The sequence below is a fragment of the Castor canadensis genome, chromosome 3 (assembly GCF_047511655.1).
Source record: "Castor canadensis chromosome 3, mCasCan1.hap1v2, whole genome shotgun sequence".
In the NCBI taxonomy this organism is placed as follows: domain Eukaryota; kingdom Metazoa; phylum Chordata; class Mammalia; order Rodentia; family Castoridae; genus Castor; species Castor canadensis.
Window position 1 is genome coordinate 19693849 of NC_133388.1, and position 21804 is coordinate 19715652.

General features: G+C 36.2%; 1 protein-coding gene across 14 annotated transcripts in view; it reads left to right on the forward strand.

Moving 5' to 3' along the window:
• The window catches only part of Eml5 (EMAP like 5), a 165784-nt gene that overhangs the window by 57027 nt on the left and 86953 nt on the right, over nucleotides 1-21804 (forward strand). For 13 of the 14 annotated variants that reach the window (XR_012446066.1, XR_012446065.1, XR_012446068.1 and 10 more), the window contains 9 exons: nucleotides 343-461; nucleotides 1607-1793; nucleotides 5185-5290; nucleotides 7818-7911; nucleotides 9177-9277; nucleotides 14007-14209; nucleotides 14929-15040; nucleotides 16265-16392; nucleotides 20133-20274. Coding sequence is in view for 10 of the 14 variants with exons in the window: in XM_074067361.1 (XP_073923462.1) it covers nucleotides 343-461; nucleotides 1607-1793; nucleotides 5185-5290; nucleotides 7818-7911; nucleotides 9177-9277; nucleotides 14007-14209; nucleotides 14929-15040; nucleotides 16265-16392; nucleotides 20133-20274 (1192 nt within the window). In the remaining 4 variants the exon portion in view is untranslated. The remainder of the gene's footprint in view (nucleotides 1-342; nucleotides 462-1606; nucleotides 1794-5184; nucleotides 5291-7817; nucleotides 7912-9176; nucleotides 9278-14006; nucleotides 14210-14928; nucleotides 15041-16264; nucleotides 16393-20132; nucleotides 20275-21804) is intronic. The other variant, XM_074067362.1, reaches the window with a different exon arrangement.

The following is a 21804-nucleotide window of genomic DNA, read 5'->3' on the forward strand; positions in this document are numbered from 1 at the left end:
TAAAATGTTCTTTATTTTAAAAACTTGGCATACTGAAATAGGCCTGTATTCTATTCCTATGGATTTTTGTCACAGTAGACTCCCTTATATTCTTTTTGGAATATTGTCTCATGAAGTATAAAGATTTCCTGAAGAACTAAAATTTTCAGAGTGTACCTACACAGAAATGTGAATTAGTTTGTTCTTTCCAAGGAAGTAAATTGTATAAAGTGCCCTCTTATTAAAGACAATTGCTAAAGCTGATTAACAGTAACCACAGTGTCTGAAAGTTATGTTAGGAGTGTATGAACACCTGTGTTGATATATAATCTAAGATTATTCCTACTTATATACATTTTAAAGGTTTACAAAGAAGATCTACCTCAGCTTAAAGAACAATGCAAAGAGAAACAAAACAGTGCTACTTCTAAAAGAAGAGTGCAGGCTCCAGGAAACAGTATTCGATTACACTTTGTTCATGGGTATAAAACAACTGTTTTTCATTTATGTGTGTGAATTTGTGTTTACAGTCACTAAGCTGTGTGACTTGGGACAAATCACTTAGCCTCTCTGTGCCCGTTTCCCCATCTGTAAGTTAGAGACAATAGGACCTAAGTCATAAAGTTCTGATGACTAGTAAATAATGTAAAGCTAGTGGTGGTACACAGTAAACCACTATACAGCATTTATTAAATAAAAATAATAAATGTGTCTTATGAAAGCTCGATATTTGTAGAAATGGATATCTTATCTTTAAAATCTAAGAGATAATCATCTATAAATGTGTTAATTTGGAATGGTGTGACTTTTTTGCATGAGCATTTTGACTTTCATGTTTTAATTTCAGTAAAATGTTAGTTAGTTCAGCTTGGCAGCAACAGGTTTTCCAATATGACTCTTTCTATCCCTTACCCAGCACTAATTTTCCTAAACAGACTGATAATATGTTCCAAGAATTTGCAAAAAGGATTTATTTATTAAGAATATTTTCCTTCCAGTGATAAAACTTTTCAGCAGTATTTCTATTCAGTTGAGTTTTAGGAATTGGGTTTCTTTGAAGCACAAAGGAGGGTTTCCTTAAATGAAATTATATTGACATTTTAAGAAGATTTGGCTACTTTTTCCTGGATGAATGTTATATTTTGAGATTTCTGTTTAAACTTATTTTTAGAATATTTATTATATCCTCATGGTTCAACCATATGCATAACAGTACAGTTTGAAAACAGCCCCTTACTTCTGCCTTCCCAGCCATCATTTCCCTCCACCACAGGTAATTACTGTTATTTGGGTTCAGAAGTAAAAATGTATGTACAAACAAATAGAAATACCTATTCTTTTGTATATCTTTTACTTAGAAAAAAGCAACTATTTTGTTTCATAGTATGAAGACTTAACATGTATAAATAGTAGTATACCAAATATATTTTTCTATACCCTGATTTTTTCACTTAATATTATAACTTATATTCAGCTATTTATAATCAGAGCAATTCATAAAAGTTTATAGAGTCTGAGAAAGTAGTATTTTCTTTTACTTTTTCAATGTCTTTTAAAACTGGAAATTAAATGACCAAAAGTTCCCTACTTCTCTGTATATAATTATATATGATTTTTTCTATATTAGTTACAGAGGTTATGACTGCAGAAGCAATCTGTTTTATACTCGAATTGGTGAGATTGTGTACCATGTGGCTGCAGTAGGCATCATTTATAATCGGCAGCAGAACACGCAGCGCTTTTACTTGGGTCATGATGATGATATTCTCTGTCTGGCTGTCCATCCTTTGAAAGACTATGTGGCAACAGGCCAGGTAGGCTCATTTGAAAGACTATGTAACAATGAGCTTGGTAGGTTAGACGTCTGTTTGAGTTTCAGGTTATACTAGTCCACTTTTACTCATACACACTATTCTAGGAAATGAAGAGTAAGTAATTCTTCCAAATGGAATTTTATTTTCATGTTATAAATGAACTGTACCCCAACTTCTCCCCTACAGTTTTCCTTATAGTTTTATTGTTTTTATTATTTTATTTTGAATTTGGAACTAAGAGCACTGGTTCATTTTCTTTCAGGATTTCTTTCTAAATTTGTGAGAAAAATTATAGAAAACATAAAAACTAGAAATCTGGCTTCTATATGTTGAGCTACCTAAGATAATATAATAAATTACTTAACAAAAAGTTCTTTGGCAATGCAGTATCATTATGCCTTTCATTTTGTAATCATGATAGCAGTCTATTCAAGCTTACCAAAGTAGAAAGCACAAAACTCCTCTTTTTGTCTCTTATCATTTACCTCCTTATAAGCAGTGTTTCTTCTCTCTGAGCCATTTATAATTTGTCCAGCTTCACTAATGCTGCTTCACATCTTTTACTTTATTCACATCTTTTACTTAATTCACTTCTCTTGGAGACTTCCCATCCACTCTGTTCAACCTTCCAAGTTTAATTCCTGTTTCCTCTTTTTAATATTTAGGCTAAATAGCCTCTTAGAACTTACCCCCAACCTCTCCTAGTTTGAATCATGAGTGTCCTATAAAGGCCCATTTGTTAAGCAACTTTGTCCTTAGCCTGTGGCACTATTGGGAGATAATGGAACGTTTGGGATGTGGGGCCTAGTAGATGGAAGTCAGGCCATGAGGTGTGTCCTTAAAGGGCGTATTGGTACCCTGGTCTTTTCCTATCTTTCACTTTCTGGCCACAACGAGATGAACATCTTCCTCCACCAACAACTTCCTGCCATGTTTGGTTGCCTTGCCACAGCAAGCAAACGGGGACTGAAACCTCTTAATACTGTGAGCCAAAATAAATCCTTCCTCATTTTAAGGTGATTTATCTCAGGTATTTTGTCACAGTATTGGAATACTGACTAACATATCTTCCTTCATCCCTGAAATGATATGTATCAAATGTGCTCCAATAGTACTCCTCTGTCTATACCCCAGCCAGACTGAATATGGTGTTCAGTTCCAAGCTCCTCATTTATTATCTGTGAGCAAATTACCTAACCTCTATGCCTGTTTCCTCATCTTTTGAAATAAGGATACTACTGGTGCCTATCTTAGAATTGTAATGATTGTTAAATGAGGCAGTCTTTATAAGGTATGTGGAATGGCATCTGACATATAAGTCATTTTGCAATGAAAGTTAGTCTGTATCATCTTCATCCTTATTTCCATATGAGAGATCCAGTAGCCAATTGAAAATCTAAGTCTTTTAAAAAAAATGTAAGTCTTGAGTTCAGGAGAAAATAATGGTTGCAGAGTAGGATTTGGGAGACATTTGTTGAGTTATCATTGAAACTGTGAAATGAGATACCTCAAGCAAAAATGTATAAAAAAAAGGCTGGTGAATTAAACAGAGACTCTTGAGAGAGGTTTGTATTTAAATAGTGATAAAATTATGAAAGAAACCCAGGAGTAAGAGTCAATGAGGCCAGAGAACCAGGTAAGAGTAGTATTGTAAAATCATCAGAACTATCATAACCTGCAGAGGTTAGATAACAAGAAGACTTAAAAATCACTGGTAATGTTTAGCTGCATAACTTAGTGAACCATTGGCTGATTTTAATGTTGGTTTTTTTGTTAGTCTTTGTATAAAACCAATCTCAAAATTAAAAATTAGTTATGTTAGTTATTTTAGGAGTTGCCTTTATATGTAAAGATACAATATTTCTTTATCATTATAGCTAGAGAGAGGGATTTACTTGGATCTAGAGAAAAAAATTAAGAATTGATAGATGACTTATACATATGAACAAGTAAACTAAGTATGTTAGTTTGATTTCTGCCACTGTGATAAAATGCCAAAGGTAACATAAAGGAGGAAAGATTTATTTTGGCTCACAGTTTCAGAGGCTTCAAAGGCTTTAGTCATATGGCTCCCTTTGTCTTTGGGCCTGTGGGAGGCAGCACATTGTGATAGGGAACACATGGTAGAGCAGAGCTCCACTTCAGCTCTACTTCATGGTAGCTGAGAAGCAAAAAAAGAGAAAAAGGTAGAGTTCCCATATCCCCTTCAGGGGCATACTCCCAGTGACCTTGAAGAGGAAGATAGCCTTGAAACAGGGTTGTAAAACAGGGTAAACTGTCAATTAAAAGCTGTAACCTCAGACAGAGCTGTGAGGAATTGCCCATTAGAGCCATGCAAAAGTTTGGGACCAAGATGAAAGGCACCATGCAGAGATGAGCACCCATTCCTGCCTTCCTTTGTCTCCACTTGTAAATAAACTTTCCAAAGCAGGCCTCTAATCCACTACTAGCCCTACTTTATGGGAGAGCACATTCCTTGTAACCTGATACCCTGCACTGCCTTTTAAATATCCTGTGAATCCTTTGTTCGGGGCTCAGACACTGGTACATGTCTGGGCCCGCTAGCGTAAAAATTAAAATCTGAGTTCTGCACTCCTCCGAGTGTTGCTTGGTTTCTCCTCTGACTATATTGCCACAACAACCTAACTTCTTTATAAAGGCCCTATATCCTAAAGGTGGCACCACAGCACACATGAGGCTTGGGGGCTACTCCAGATCCATACTGTATCACCAAGTTAAAAGTTAAATGGGATGAGGAGGAGATTTCTGGAGTAGAAGGGTGAATTAGATATTTCCTCTGTGTGACTGTGAATGACGTAAGTCAGATTAACAAAGTGGAGACTGTATTCCAAGGAGAGAAAGAGAAAAAGAACATGAGGAATTAGAAAGAGGTGACAAGACAGCTAAAAATCACAAAGAAACAGTGATTCAGAGCAAAGTAACAAATAGTCTGTAACTCCAATCCTGGCTTCCCAGGGGAGAGGGGAAACTGAAGCCAAAACCACACGATAGGCCAAGTAGCCTTGGTGGCAACAGACTGGCAGTCCTAGCTGTAGGAGAGATCCATGTTTCTCACAGCCCTTAAATCCAGTGCAGAACTGTGGTCTGACAGCGAAGATTCCTGCATGGCAGGCCAGCACTGAATAAATCCATTACATCACTCCTGTATCTTGGAGTGCTGCAAGCCTATTGTTTCAGACTGAGCTACTGAGCCACACCCTCAGCCCCCTCATTAGCTTTTGAAAATGTTAAGGAAAAAAAAAATAGCCATGTATACAGTCTGCTTTATACGTTGTGCTTCTATACAAAGACTTTAAAATCTCTTGTTTTATTTACTTTTAACATATAAAATATAGTTATAATAAAGTGACTTTTATAATTCTTATTTCAGGTGGGTAGGGATCCCTCAGTTCACATATGGGATACAGAGACCATTAAACCATTGTCAGTATTAAAGGGCTATCATCAGTATGGTGTCTGTGCTGTTGATTTCTCAGGTAAGGCCTTTTCTGTCTCAATAAGAATGATCAAAATGCAGATGCAATATATACTATTTAAATCTAAATCAGTGTTACCTAAACTTGTCAGTTAGCCATGGCCTTCACAATCCAGTGAAAACAGTACATGCTATTGTTTTGCAGAAAAAAATAGAGGGAAAAATAAAAGAAAGGAGAGGAAAAAAAGATTTATTTCAATTAAACTTATGATAAGAACTGTTATTGTGATGTAAGAACTCAGTGACTGAAAAGTCAATCAAATGAAAAAAATGTAGTTACAACATTGTCTACTTTTAGTAAACAATAGGACTACATTTAGTGAATGTTAATAATTTTAATTACTACTATCAGACAATAGGTATGAATTACCCTCCTTTCCTTATAAATTCTGATATTTCTGTTGATTGTACATAATTATGGGGTATATCAAACACAATGATGGAATTACAGATTTACTGGATAGTTTATACTTTAATGCCTATAATTTTAAATATTCTTTAAAATTCCATGCTTCTGTTAAAGTAAAAAAGTGTTTTGTTTTGTTTTTTTCTGCAAAACACCTAAAATCAACTCAGTTACACTAGTAGTGTGTATCTCCCTTCTGGGCAAACCTTGCTCTCAGTGGTCTACAGCTACAGAATAAACTTTGAAAATGCATGGGGTGGAAGTCTAGAGTGAAAGAGGCAAGAAGTGAAATGTTTATTTGAGACATTCCTATAAAGTGACAATTCCAGCTCATCTTATAAAATAATTTCAGATTGTGCGTACTTTGCCATATGTTTAAAAGTTTAACAGCTACAGATCTGCAATGGAATTTAGAGTGTAGATTGGGAAGAGAAAAGAAAATGCCATTAATGGAGAATTCTATATTAGGAATTGTTAAAAGAAGGGGGAAGAGGGATAAAGGAGAATGATGGAGGGGGTGAACTCCACTTTGATGTATTGTAAGAACTTTTGTAAATGTCACAATGTACCCCAGTACAATAAAAAAAAAAATTAAAGTAGTCTCTGAGGTGGTAAGTATCCATTAACTAGGTTCTGGAAAGATATGTATATACTTTCAAGAATGCTAATAGTCAAGAAACAAAATGAATAGCCAAGTGAGTGGGTCAACAACAGAAATACCACTGGTAGCATTCAGGAACTAATTAAGGTTTCTAAAAAGTGTAGCAGAGTAGAAAACATTTTCTTGTAGTCTGAGCCTTATAACTTCTAAACACATGTACACTTGTCAGCATGTCTCATTTGTTTCACTGATATATCCAATTCATTCTTTACTTGTTGCTTGATAATAGTAACAAGTAAAAGAATGGATCTTCACTAAAAGTAGTCATATTGATGACAGTGTGTTGTAAGTACATCTTTTTCATTTGATTAACGTTTCATAATCCCTGAGTTCTTATATCAAAGTACAGCTCTTTTAAGTTTAATTGATGTAAATCTGGGGGCACACCTGTCATCCCAGGTACTGGGGAGGCACAGGTTGGAGGATTACAGTCTAAGGCTGGTGTAGGCAAAAAATGTGAGATAGTATCTCAGGAAACATTAAATGCAGAAATGCTGGGGGTATGACTCTTCTGGTAGTGTGTTTGCCTAGTGAGTGTGAGGCCTTGTGTTCCAGCCCCAGTAGTATAAAAAGATAATTAACTAAAGAAAGTCTTTTTTTCCCCTCCTGTCTTAATAGTTTCTTTACTTCTCATTTTTTCTGTAGGTTTTGTTTTTGTTTTTAATTGTCCCATTATGATTATACACATTTATGGGGATAGTGCGATGTTTTGATACATGAATATATTGCGCAATAATCAACCTAGGCTATTTAGTATGTCCATCACCTCAGACATTTGCATTTTCTCTCTCCCTTCCCATTCCAACCTGCTGAATAGATAAAGTAAATTAGGTCAGGTGGGAGAATAAGCCACTGTCTTTACATGATTCAAGAAACCATTATTCTTCCTCTCTTGTAAATTCTGGTTCTTTTCAGAGCTTGTGCATGCCTGATATGTATCATTACTTTTTAAATTTTTAATTATAGTGCTGAGGCATATTAGTCCATTTTCTGTTGCTATAACAAAATACCTGAAGCTGGTACTTATTTTTAAAAATATATTTATTTAACAGTTTTTGAAACTGAAAGTTTAAGTCAGGTGACCACATTGGTTCTGCCTCTGGTGAGAGTCCCTTTGGCTGTGTCACGATGTAACCAACTGGAGTACACAGAGAGCCAAAGCGAGATTCTGTGGTCTGGCTTGCTCTTTTATAATAACCCATTATAATTGTGAAAGCAGCTCACTCGGAGACGAGCATTATTTGCTTCTGAGGGCCTAGTGCACAAGGACATAATCATGTTAGGACCCACCTCTGAAAAGTCCCACCATCTCAATACCACTATACTGAGGACCAAGCTTCCAGTACAGAAACTTGGTAGGAAGCCCATTCCAGTGGCAGCATATGGCTTGAGAATGCATACTGAATGGTTTTATGTTCCGAATGTTAATGGCCAGTACATCTGTCTTTCTGATTGTCACAGCGGATGGGAAACGTTTGGCATCAGTTGGAATAGATGATAGTCATACTGTTGTGCTGTGGGACTGGAGGAAAGGAGAGAAACTTTCAGTAGCAAGGTAGGGAAAAAAGAGATGTTAAAGCACATTGGTAGAATATTTGTATTACTTTGGACCTAAAACTTTTAATTGAATAATTTTGAAATCAAGCTAATGCTATCTTTTATTACTTTTGAATAAATATAATCATGGTAAAAGAAATGATTTTATGGTTTCTTTACAGGTTTATCCCCTGTGAGCCCACTTCTTACCATAAGTGTAATATGGTATTAGAAATAACTATTATCTCAATTCTTCATCTATAGTGAGTGAGTTCTGTATGATGGGCTATTGCATAGCAATTTCAGAGCGTGAAAAAAATGCTCACTGGAAAAAGAAACACATACACCAAAATAATTTAAAAGTTCTTTTTCTTTTACGGTTTTCTTCATTTCTAAATTTTCTAAAAGCATGCACTATTTTTTTTGCATGTACTGTTTTATAGTAAAAATATTAATAAGGCTTTGAAGAAAAAAGTCCAGTGTCAGAGACTACATTTAAAATTTCCCATTCTTTAAAGTAAGGGGTTAAAGTGCCTAAAAAATAGATAAATGCTTTTTGCAAAGTATATAGTTAATCTCCAGGTAAATGATAGTTTAAGAGGAACATTAAAGTTGGAAAGACTATATTAAACTGTTGGTGAAGTATTCAAATTTTCCTTTTACCTCATTCAAGCCACAAACAGCATTCTCTATACACTGTTGGTAGCATAAGTTCAATTTTCACTGTTCTACTTTTTGAGAATCCATTGAGCAGAATTAATATACTAAAATGATGACAAAAGAACAAGTATACAAATGCATGATTTCACAACCAAAAACAAGTGGGAAATAAATATTCAGTAAATGTAATAATCATGATAAGGTATGGAGGTCTGGGCCTGGTAGTATACACCTGCAATCCCGGCTACTTTGGTTGTGGAGACATTGCAGTTTGAGGCCAGCCCAGGGAAAAGTTAGTGAGACTCTTACCTCAAAAACAAAAAGGTGTGGTGGCACATGACTTTAGTCCCAGCTACTCAGGAGGCAGAAGTAGGATCATAGCTGAAGACTAGCCCAGCCAAGGTTAGCATGGGACTCTATCTGGAAAAGACTAAAAGCAAAAGGAAAAGGGGTATGGCTCAAGTGGTAAAGCACATGCCACAAGTGCAAGGGGCCCTGAGTTCAATACCTAGTATTACAAAAAAAAAAAAAAAAAAGGAAAAATCCATAAAGTATGGATTAGGCAAAATGTTGCTACAGGATAGCTTTATCTTCAAAGCTAAGACATTTTTTCATTTATTTCAGAGGAAGTAAGGATAAAATTTTTGTTGTAAAGATGAATCCCTATGTGCCTGATAAATTAATTACAGCTGGAATTAAGCATATGAAATTTTGGCGTAGAGCAGGTAAGGAAATATTTCTTTCTATTCTTTTAAAATTTAAGAAATTATCACTTTTAAAAGTAATTTAGCTACATGCAATGTGGTATCCTGGACCGGATCCTGAAACAGCAGAGGGGCATTAGTAGAAAAACTGGTAGTTGGGTGTGGTGGTATACATCTATAATCTCAGCTACTCAAATGCCCAGGGCGGAGGATCTCAAACAAAGACAAAGTTAGCAAGTTCCTGAAAAACAAAATACAGCCAAAGGAACTGGGAGAATGGCTTAAGTGAGAAATAAGAGATTTCATGTTTTGTTACAAACGTGTTTTATAGTCTAAAAATGAAAAATTTTGTACTAATTCTTTATATGCTAGAGAATAATACAGAAATGAAATGTTCTAATATTTCAGTCACTTGTAACCATAAGTTACAAATGTAGAAGTAAACATTTTAAAGTAAAAAACATCTCTTTCAAATAGAATAGTATATTTATCCCAGCAATTTGACATCAAAGTCTGTGACTTTAAAACCTTTAAGAGAAAATATGTAAATGTAAGAAATGAGACATATATCAGAAAAGAATAGACATAGTGAAGACATTTCTCAAGTTAAGTAACTTTCACATTGTAAACTACATAGGTCATGAATTGATTTTCAGATTTGGATTTAATACTTTATCACAGACTCATAAAATCATGATGCTACATTTACAAAGTAAAATCATATAATTTCATTCCCATACATTTAAACAAACTTTATTTGGACATCTTAGTCACTTAGAATTGCAGATACCCAGCAAGTAATACTTAGTATTTGTGTCTTGAAAAAAAAAAAAAAAAGGAACTTATTTGAAATAAGAGAGTCAAAGAAAGTAAATGCCCTGTAAAATGAGAAGATTTGCAATTGAATAACTTTTTTCCTTATAGTTAGATATATAATAGATCTGAAACTGAACAATAAAAGGATGAATGTTAAGGCTTTGGTGTGCATTTCAGCCTTCTTCACTTTCTGAGTTCACATCCACAGAGTTCCACTACCCAAATAGGAAATAAGTACTTACTTTGTTAATCTAGCCACCTAAATGCATAGCTTTATGTAAACTAAGTTGAAGGAAGTGATTTAGGACTGAGGCTAAAATGGAGTCTTTTACCACCTATTCCAGATCTCTGTTCCATGGAGAATTGGGGACAGGGAGTCACTGGATGTTTTTTAGTTCAACAGTGACACAGCCTGTGTAATAGGAACATGTTATAATATATATATATTTGAGAACTCAACTGTCAAATCTAAACCAAGAGGGGCAAAACTTTTTATGTATATGGTCATCTAGCAAATATTTTAGGTTCTCATACCAGAGGACAAAATCAAGTATATTATGTAGGAACTTGTAGAACAAGAGAGAATTGTCCTGTGCTGATTATCCTGTTTGCATGCTGTAAGGAATTAGCCTGTCAAGTTGGAGCAGGCAGAGAAACCAAGGTCACCTTCACTCTGAAGTAGTATGTCCCAGTAACTTAATAGATCCCAGTGTGTTCTTAGGAGGAGCCAAACCTTTTGAACTTGGGCAGCTGCTGAATGAATAGTGGATCAACTACTAAACTGAGATTCCACTGCTGTGTGCCTAGCCGTTTCTACTAGCAGAGTTCCCACCTTGTAGTTGATAAGATCAGGCTCTGGGCAGCTGCCAGTTGTGGCTGCAAATCAGAGAGGCAGAGTTCAGCAAAGAAAAGGAAGCAGCTTTTTTCTCTGTGGTTCTAGTGCTAACTTGCTCCAACAGGCTTCGGAAGAAACAGTGACCACTGGATTTGGCCCATATCCAGTTGGCTTGCTACCCTGTTCTAGATGGATACTCTGTGTCTAGTGAAGCCAGTCTCTGCTAGTGCACTGCTTCCTTGTCTCATCTACTCAGGGACATCACTCTAGTCCCCCTGACCCTCACATCATCAATTTTCTCTCTCCATTGACTTTCCCTTCAACATACAAGTGTGGTATTGTTTTTCTATCTTAAGTAAAACAACAAAAAAAACCTTTCAATACTATTCTGTAGTTGGTAGTCAGTTTCTCTTCTTCAGTATATACTAAAGCATCTCCAAAATAGTTTTTGTACTTTCACCTTGAAATTTCTCCTTTCTCTTGAGATAAGTCTAGCCTAGTTTTGTTCCCTCACCACTCTACCCAACTCCTTTTGCAAAGTCACTAATGACTCTGGTTGCTATATTAAAATAAGATGATATTCTGAATATATTTGGAATCTGATCACTTTTCATCTTCTGTGGTTACCACCCTGGTCCTTGCTTCCTTTATCATTTAGCCAGATGATTAAAATAAACTTTTTTCATTCTCCTCCTCCTTCAATCCATTCTCAACCCAGAAATCAAAAGTAACCTTTTAAAAAATCATATGCCAGATCTTATTGTTGCACCACACCAATGTTTTTGGTCTCAGGTAGAGTAAAAGTTACACCCTTACAGTGGTCTGCAATATAACCTCTGACCACTGACCTCTGACCCCTTCTCAGTACTTGCCTTGCTTTCATTGCTACTCCATACTGGTCTCATGGGTTGCTCCTTGAAGATTTGAGTCATTTTCTTGCTTTGGAGCCTTTTTCCTTGCTGCTCCCTTTACCAGAAATATTCCAACATGACTTGCTTTTGCTACTTCCTTCCATTCTTTTTTTGCCACCATTTTGAAGAGATTTATCCTTAACCACCTTACTAAAAATGGACTCCTCCCACTTCCTGTCTCCTTTTTAAGCTTATATTTTTTTCAACGTCACCTATCATCATCTAACATATTGTATGTTTTACTTGGTTATTATATTTATTGATCTGTCTCTCACATGAAGCTCCATAAAAGCTGAGAACTTTGTTATCTCCTCTATTTTGTTCATAGCTACATCCCGTGTCTTGAATAGTGGATGGCATGTGTATTTCTTGAGTAAATGAATGAGTGAATTCAGTGGGAAAATGGGCAAAAGATATCAATAACTCATATGCAAATTAGAACCACATTCCCCAGTCTGACAATGCCTAGTGTGACTGACAGTGGTAAACCACAGGAAGTGCTTTCACTGTTAGTGGAAGTGTATGTTGGTATATAAACTCTGGAGAATAATTTGGAAAGAAACATTGATACCACTCTAATTTGTATACTGTTCCTTTTGCTCGTTACCCTGTGACTACTCCCAGGCATTTCTCAAGAAACTACTACAGTTCTATAAAAAGAGGCCCTTATGAGAATGCTTAAAGCAGCATTGTTTTTGATAGCAAAAACTTAGAAGCAACTTAAGTACTAATGAGTACAAAAATGGATAAACTGTGAAATGTTTATATAATGAAATGATACATAGTTCTGAGTTTTCTAGAGGTACAAATCAACATGTACAACTCGGTGAAAGCTCTTTTGCAGCCATTGCTGAAGTGACAGTGGCCAAAATGAAGTTTAGTACCTTTGTGATTTCTGACCAAAGCAAGAACCATAAAAGGAATTTCAGTGCACCTCCCCACATTTGCAGGAAGATTGTATCTTCTCTTTCCAAAGAGCTGAGACAAAGTACAATGTTCAATCTGTGCTTGTCTGAAAGGATGATGAAGTTCAGGTTGTGTGAGGACACTATAACAGTCAACGGTTTGACAAAGCACTCGAGGTTTACAAGAAGAAATGTCATCTCCATTGAACAGATACAGCAGGAAAAAGACTAATGGCACAACTGCCCATGTGGGCATTCTCCCCAGCAAGGTGGTCATCTCCAAGCTAAAGCTGAACAAAGACTGGAAAAGGTCCTGAGGCAGAAAGCCAAATCTCGCCAAGTAGCAAAGGAAAATGTGAAATATAAGGAAGAAATAATTGAAAAGATACAGAAGTGAAGCAATCTTATGTATAACTTTCACTAAAACTGTTTTAGCTGGGCCCTGGTGGCTCATGCCTGTAATCCTAGCTACTTAGGAAGCTGAGATTTCTTATAAGAGAAAGAAATTAATAGAAGAGGATCAAGGTTTGAAGCCAGCCTGGGCAAATAGTTTATGAGACCCCCATCTCCAAAATAACCAGAGCAAAATGAACCTGGGTGTAGTTCAAGCAGTGGAAAGCCTGCTTCACAAGCACAAAGCCCTGAGTTCAACTCCAGTCCCACCAGAAACAAGCAAAAAAAACTTGCTTAAATGAAAAATCAAAAACACCATGACAAATTCTTGGTGAATAAAACAAATTGCAAAAAAAAAAAAAAAAAAGGGCACAAGATATTTGTAGAACTTTTAAAATGTGAAAAAATAATACAGCATATTGATTATGAATTCATAATACATGTAGGATATGTGTAAAGGAATGTATGAGACTAATCAACATTACATTCAGAATAGTAGAGCATAAAGAGGTGAGATAGGATTGGCATGACCTGTCTGGGTTTTGTTCTTTATTATTGTTTAATAGTGGATATAAAGGTGTTCACTTGTGCTGGTCTTTTTAATACTTTTCTGTGTCCTCAAATATGTCATAAAAATTATTGGAAACATCTTTAAAAATTCTGAAGTATGATTAAAACTGATTTAGTGTCTTACTTATCTAAAAGCTATGGTATAAAATCTATCATGAAAGATGTTGCCCAAATCACTGATTGAGAGACCCATATTTTTCTTATTTATTCTGCTGTTGCATGCTTTTCTATTCAAACAGCTACAATAGAAGAGAAACTATAATTCTTTATAATTATGTGCATTTTGAAAGTGGTACTTTCAAATATTTTTTATGAACCAGGGGGAGGATTGATTGGAAGAAAAGGCTACATAGGCACACTGGGGAAAAATGATACAATGATGTGTGCAGTGTATGGATGGACTGAAGAGATGGCTTTTTCTGGAACATCCACAGGAGATGTGTGTATCTGGAGAGATGTCTTTCTTGTAAAAACAGTTAAAGCACATGATGGGCCAGTGTTCAGTATGCATGCATTGGAAAAAGTAAGTAATCTTAAACAGATTTTAAGTTAAACACAATCTGATCATAAAATATTTTCAGAAGTAAAAGAACATTGACTGGGTGACTGATTATAGTCTGTGGGCTAAGGGCTTTTTGAACTTGTTTTGTTCCTTTTACCAAACTCCAAACACATTATATAATAGTTCTGTTTGTTGTTTTTTACAAAAAGGTTTTGTCAGGCCTGGTGTCTCATGCCTGTAATCCTAACACTCAGGAGACAGAGGCAGAAGGATCATAAGTTCAAGACCAGCATGGGTTATATAGCAAGACCCTGTGTCAGAAAAGTGTAATATTTATTAAACCTTTGCTGTGTGCCAAAAATTTTGCTAAGTGCTTTATATATAATCCCTATATACTATCAAGTACATACTCTTGATATTCCTTCTTTTTAAAGGATGAAGTTAAAAAAACTCCAGAAAAATTTGTGACTTGCTGAAAGTGGTAGAGCTAATTCATAGTTCCAAATTAGAAACTGTGTTTTTAACATACTATCCTAAAAGCAGAATACTTACTGTCACTAAATATTTTTGCAGATCTCATCCTGACATTTTAAAAACCATAATGAATTCTTATGCTAATTCCTGTTACTTAAAAACTATAACCTGGCTACAGTCTTTTCTCCATAGTTTTTCAATATAAAGGAGATTGTTGCTTTTAATATTTTTAGATCTTTATTAACTTGAAACTTTAATTTTCATAGGGATTTGTAACTGGAGGGAAAGATGGGGTGGTAGCTCTTTGGGATGACTCCTTTGAAAGATGCCTCAAAACCTATGCTATAAAAAGAGCTGCTTTGGCCCCAGGATCTAAAGGTGAGTTGAGACTTATTTTATTTTGTAGGAAAGGATTAATTGGTCATTAATATGCTTGATTACTGACATGGAACATGTCAGTTAATGTGAGAAGTCACCTAACTTAATACCAGAACCATTGCTGTCTTTTCTAAACTTTAGTCTCTGTCATGTACATGATAAAACGTTAACTAAGTAATTGATATTATTTTCAATTTTAACATTTTAATTTTCCATATAAAATTTCCACATGAACATCATATCTATCACCAGTCAGGAACTTGTTTTCAGACTTGGCATTTTTTCACCTTAGTGTTTTGTCAACTCTTGCTTCACAGGTCCTTCTTCCCTTTGTCTTTTGATGCATTTCTTCCTTTAAGGCACTGTGCTACATTCTCGCCAACCTCCAGGTCTTTCTTCATGCTACTACTTTTGCCTAGAATTTGTTGTTCTTCCCTCCTTCTCCCTCCAGTTATCTTACCACATGCTTATTTTTCATGTATCAAGCATTATTTCTTCTAGGATGGCACAGAAAGATTAAATTCCTTTCTTATGTGGTCCCTTTTCAATACACTCCTGACATAAGATCTGTTTTCCTCACTGAATCTCTCTAAGGGAAGGATCTGGATCTATCATGTTTACCAGTATATCACAGGTCTTCCTAGGACATAGTAGACATAAAGGAATATCTCTTATGTTGAATTGATCTAAGAGGTTCAGGAGGTAGATGAGGTAAAGAAATGGTTGTCAGAATAGTGATGAACTTCCACTTCATTGGTCCATGTTTCTGAACCACATGGTTTTCTTGGGTTAAGGAAGGGGTGAAGGTACTCATACATAAAAACGGAAAAATGAGACAGTTGAAACTATTCTAAGAATGGGGGGAGCAAGGATAAAGAAGAATGATTGGGGGGGAGTAAATTTAAGATATACTGTAAGCACTTTTGTAAATGTCACAATGTACCCCTAGTACAACAATAATATAATAAAAAATTTTAAAGAAGAATTATAAAAAGGTAGTTGCCAGAATGATAGGGGGTCTGGGATAGAACAGAATTTGCTATGTAGGTGGACTTACTTTGAGATTAATAAATTGATTATTGAAGGAAATGCAGTATGTTATTAGATACTTAAAATGCAGGAGAACACAACCTTGTGATGTGATTTTCACTGTCAAAATAGCATCATTGCCAATACATATATCATGGTGTTATATTAACTTCATATCTACATTTAACATTTCAGGTCTGCTCTTGGAAGACAACCCATCTATACGTGCCATATCATTAGGACATGGTCATATTTTAGTTGGCACAAAGAATGGTGAAATACTAGAAGTGGATAAAAGTGGCCCAATAACACTTTTGGTTCAGGTACTTTTATGATTTTTTTTTTCTTTTGCATGCAACTTATTCTTTTAGTACTTAAGAGGCAAAAGTTGATAGTGGTGAAAAATAATGTTAAATTAATTAGGAATGAATTTGTAATGTGAATATATTCAGAGAAAACTTAATGATAGGCAAATGACTACATATCAGTAAATAAATATGCATATTGCCAATATTTAAAGCAAATTCTTATCCCAAAACCAGCCAATGTAAAGAAAAAGCTAATTATAATTAATTTAGTCCAATGATTTATTTCATATTTAATTTTATTTATTTGAAGTTTGTTGAACACAGGCAGTTATTTTTCTAGGGAATTCTTCGATTAGCTCATTCTTAAGATCCTAATTTACAAAACTAGAATAAGTGTATGACTGCTAAAATTTTATTACTGAAACATTTATCAGTGAAAATATATTAAACCTACAGAAATATAAAAACTTGTGTGACAGAAATGCAAATAAATGGCAGTAATAGCTGCTGGCCACATGGTCCTTAACATCTTCCCAGGAATGGTGAATTAGGGCTATAATCTCAGCTACTAGGGAGGCAAAGGTAATAGGGTCAAATCGCAGTTCAAGGCCAGTTGGGGCAAAAAGTTAGTGAGACTCTGTCTTAGAATGTTCCAACTTCTGTTTTCCAAATGCTGGGATGAAAAACATGTGAAATGATACATTTGAAAGTGTTTAGATTTTATCTATCTTGTTTCCCATTGCAATTTGCATATTGTCCAAGATATAGACAAGGATAGAAAGCATGTTTTCAAGTAGAGCCAGGATTTATCTTTGTCTCATATTTTAAAGAGTTTATTGATTTTACCACCATTGTCTGATGCCTGTTCTGTCAAGAATCAGTTTTCTCTTTACATTGAAATCTAGTGAGGACTCATTTGATTTTCACTGAGATCTATTTGTAAGTCTCTTTATTATAATGTAGCAATTTAATAGTAGAGTTTCAAGATTTCTCATTAATATTAGACTATGCGTCACTTTTTATTCTCTTCTTTCTCTTGCCCCTTTTTTCTTTTTATTCTTTTTTCAAGAGAATTGCTGTGTAGACCACTCCAATGCTTAATCCATAATGTTTCTGTTGGATTTACAATTTGGGCCTCTTTCTTGTCCTAAAGGAACAATAAATTTAGGTCTTTTGTGAGAATAAAGGATATGTTTGATTGCTTGGAAAAAAAAATTAAAAAAAATAAAGACAAACCACTGCCCGTTGCAGGGGCTCATGCCTGTAATCCTAGCTATTCAGGATGTGGAGATCAGGAGGATCGTGGTTCATGGCCATCCCAGAGGGAAAAAAAGGTCCTGGGATCCCATCTCAGCCAATAAAAGCAGGGTATGCTGGCAGGTGCCTGTTATCCAAGCTATGCATGAAGTATAAATAGATTGTGGTCTAGGATAGCTGGGGCATAAACATAAGACCCTATCCCCAAAAAGGGCTGGGGGCATGATTTAAGTGGTAGAATGCCTACCTGGCAAGTGCAAGTCCCTGGATTCAAACCCCAATACTATACACACACACACACAAGCTGGGCTGGGGCGTGATGGCTCATGCCTGTGATCCCAGCTGCTTGAGTGGCAGATATTGGAAGGATCATGGTTCCAGGCCAGCCTGGGCAAAAAAGATGTGAGACCCCATCTGAATAATAAGCTGGGTGTGATGGAACTCATCTGCAGTCCCAGTTACATGGGAGGTCATAAGTAAGAGGATCTCAGTCTGAGGCTAGCCCTGGGCAGAAACACAAGACCCTGCCTGAAAAATAAACACAAAAAAGGTTTGGGAGGTGACTCAAATGGTAGATTGCCTGCCTAGCAAGCATGAGGCCCTAGTTCAAACCCTAGTACTGCAGCAAAAGGTCACACATGGTGGCATAAGTCAGTAATCCCACCTTCTCAGGAGGTTAGACGTCAAGGTGGTAAGATTGTGGTCTGAGGCTGGCCCTGACAAAAACATGAGACCCATCTGAAAAGCAAAGTAAGGGCTAGGGGTGTGGTACCAGTGGTAGAGTGCTACCTAGCAAGCATGAGGCCCTGACTTCCAACTCCAGTACTGCAAAAAAAAAAAAAAAAAAAAAGACATATTAGATTTTTAAATGTACACTGAAGAAACACTATAAAACAGAGTGAGGGGGGAGGAGGGCAGGAGGGAAAAATGACCCAAACAATGTACACACATTAGAATAAATGAATAATAAAAAATTTTTTAAAAAAAGGAAAAATATTAAAAAACACAGTGAGGTAGAATCTATCCTGATGAAAAATTCTCATGCAGTTCCATATAGTAATACCAAACTTTGGCTTACCTTTTATCCTGACAAAAAATTATTTTCTTTCTTAATACAGACTTATTCTCTTCCAATCTATTTCACTTGTTAGGACACCAAAGAGTACACATAGGTGAGGATGCTGAACATGCTTTAATCCTTTCTTATGCTAATGTCTTGTATCTTGAGGAGAATATGTATCAGATGCTCACTAACTTCAATTACGTTATATGTCTTTTAACTAAAAAATGCTGGAGTCAGGGTGGAGTTTTTGTTTGTATTTGTTTTTGTTTAGTGGTCACGCTATGTCTCTCAGACTTGGCCTCAAACTGATTCTCCTACTTCAGCAATGACCCCATTTCTCTGGAACTAATTTTCTGTATTAGTTACTTTTTTGTCCCTGCTACCAAATACCTGACAGAAACAACTTAAGGCAGGACAGATCCATTCTGGCTCAGGGTTTCAGAGGTGACATCATGGCAGGGAGTGTGTGGTGGAGTTAAGCAGTACACATCATGGTGGCCAGGAAGCAGAGAGAGGGGCTTTTTGAGATTTCTCTAGTTCCCTTAGACAAACTAGCTGATCTACAGTTTAGACATATATCATTTGAGTCTACCAATCTGCTCCCAATTACCTTTCAGCATAGCCTCCAGTTTTTGACAGCACTCTTAGGGATGAATTTTTCTTACTGTGCTGCAAATGAAGTCAATTTCATTAAAAAGAGATTAGGAAGTACTTTTCTGGCTTATTTCTTCTGTCAGGAAAATTATCTGAGCCAGGGCTCAGAATTGAGAGTAAGGAGAGTGAATGTTTCCGTCTAAGTGTCCCATGCTGTAGGAGCTGAGTGCTTGGTGTGATGGGAAGGAGCAGTAGCCTCAGGCCTCCTGGGGTTCAGGAGGCCTCAGGGCTTCATTATTCTAAGTGGCACTGCACCCAAGATAGAGTTTTCATCAGGAATAAGGGTTGGGGAGAAGAAGAAAGCTTCTGCCTGTCAGCTGCAGTGACCAAAAATTTGTCCTCCACAATCAGGCATCTGGGGACAGGATTGAGGCACTCTGGCCTCCTGCCCTCCTAGGAAGATGACCTCCAACCAGGTACTGTAGGGAAAAAGCCAGGGGTTCTTGTTTGCATCTGTTTAGCATGATGTTTTCCTCTGGATGAGTTGAGATGAGGGGCTGGACTGGATCTCACTTTATACCTTGGTTTTTTTGGTATAACCAAGATTAAACTCGGCTGGATCTTAGTGTAAGTATGATAGACTCAAATAGTTACCAAATTTTAGCAGATTTTCTTGAATAAATAGTCCATCATTTGTTGTGTCTCCTACAAACCATTTCTAGAATTTAGTTGTGTTAAATTTTTTCCATCAGTTTTACTGGTGAGCAGGTCTGTGGAGCTACCCACTCTGTCATGCATATATTTTTAGGTTAAATTGATTTTAACTGTGTTTTCTTTATAGGGGCATATGGAAGGAGAGGTGTGGGGTTTGGCTACACATCCTTATCTGCCCATCTGTGCTACTGTAAGTGATGATAAAACCTTAAGAATATGGGATCTCTCTCCTAGTCATTGTATGTTGGCTGTCCGGAAACTGAAAAAGGGTAAGAGGCCCTCAGACTTGAACATAGATTACATTGTCACAATTTTCTAACCTTCACAAGTATAAGAAGTAAATCATAGGAACATAAAATAATTTAAATATTTTGTACTCAATGCCTACTTGCTCGTGGTGCTGCATTAAGAAAATTATACCCGGTTTTTACTTTATGGGACCTTCTATGATCATCCTTAAACTAAGCCATTTTTAGTGACATGTTAGAAGAAACTAAATTTTGCCTCCTTTGTGGTTATGTGTAATTCAGAACTGGAAACTTAGAGAGATGCTTTAACTTTAAAAGAGACATAGGTGTAGTGTTGCAGGCCTATATCTGTAGCACACAGGAGGCTGAGGCAGGAGGATTATGAGTTCAAGGCCCACTCAGACTATAGTGTGACCTGTCTCAAAACAAAACAAAACAAAAGCTTTAAAAGATATAGCAGAGGTGGGGAAATCTATTTTAGGATGAAGCAGAACTAGGTATATTTGTAGGAGGCAGATGATACTGTTAGTGTAGAGAGACAAGGGGTTCAATTGTCAGAGCAAAGTTGCTATTAACCTAGGGTAGATGAAGATATACGTACAGCTTTTAATTTCTCAGTAAAGCAGTAAAGAATATTGTAGAATGGGAACTCTGTAGGAGGAATTCCAGCTGGAAAAATTGGGAACTGTTGCTGTAAGAAGTGTGATAGAGTCAGTAGATGAAAAGGATTTTCTAGCCATAAGTAAAGGTCAACTTGAAGTTAGATAGCATGAATTTGCAAGTCATTCAATTAATTTTTTCCTTCCTTCTGTTTGCTTAGAACTTAGTTTATTCCTTTCTTTTATGGTTATTGTTAACTATTTAACACATTCTTAACTAAAAGTCTGAAGTTACGGTCTCTATAAAGACTTCAATTCTGGCTATTGTCCTCCCCCCCCTTTTTTTTTAATTTTTAAAATTTAAAATTTTTTTGTTCATGTATTCACATATGCATACATTGTTTGGTCATTTCTCCACCCTGCCCCCCTCCCTCACCCTGCCCCCCCTCTCCTCCTCAGTTTCAGGCAGGTCTTGTTCTGCCATTGTGACTGATTTTGTTGAAGAAAAGACATAAGCATAATAAGAAAGACAAAGCATTTTTGCTAGTTGAGTTAAGGATAGCTGTACAGAAAGATTCCTGCTATTGCTCTCATGTACCCATGTGTTACGACCCATGTTGATTCAGCTCGAACTGATCTTTACATTGGTTCCTGATCCCCTGTCCTCCCCCTTTTAAAGTTATCCTTGCCTAGCGTTTTCATTCTTTCTTTCTCTCCTACAATCCCCTTCAATTGGCATTGCTGTTTTTGTCCTATGCAGTCAGTGTTTTTAAGTTATAAATAGATCTTTATTTCTGTAGTTTTTTCCCATTAATTTTTTATTAGAATATATTCATTGTACAGAGAGGATTCATTGTGACAATTCCAAATAGGCTTATATTGCACATTGGTTAGATCACCCCCACAGTCTCTTCCCCTTGACCCCTCCTGCCCCACTTAAAACTATTGCAAG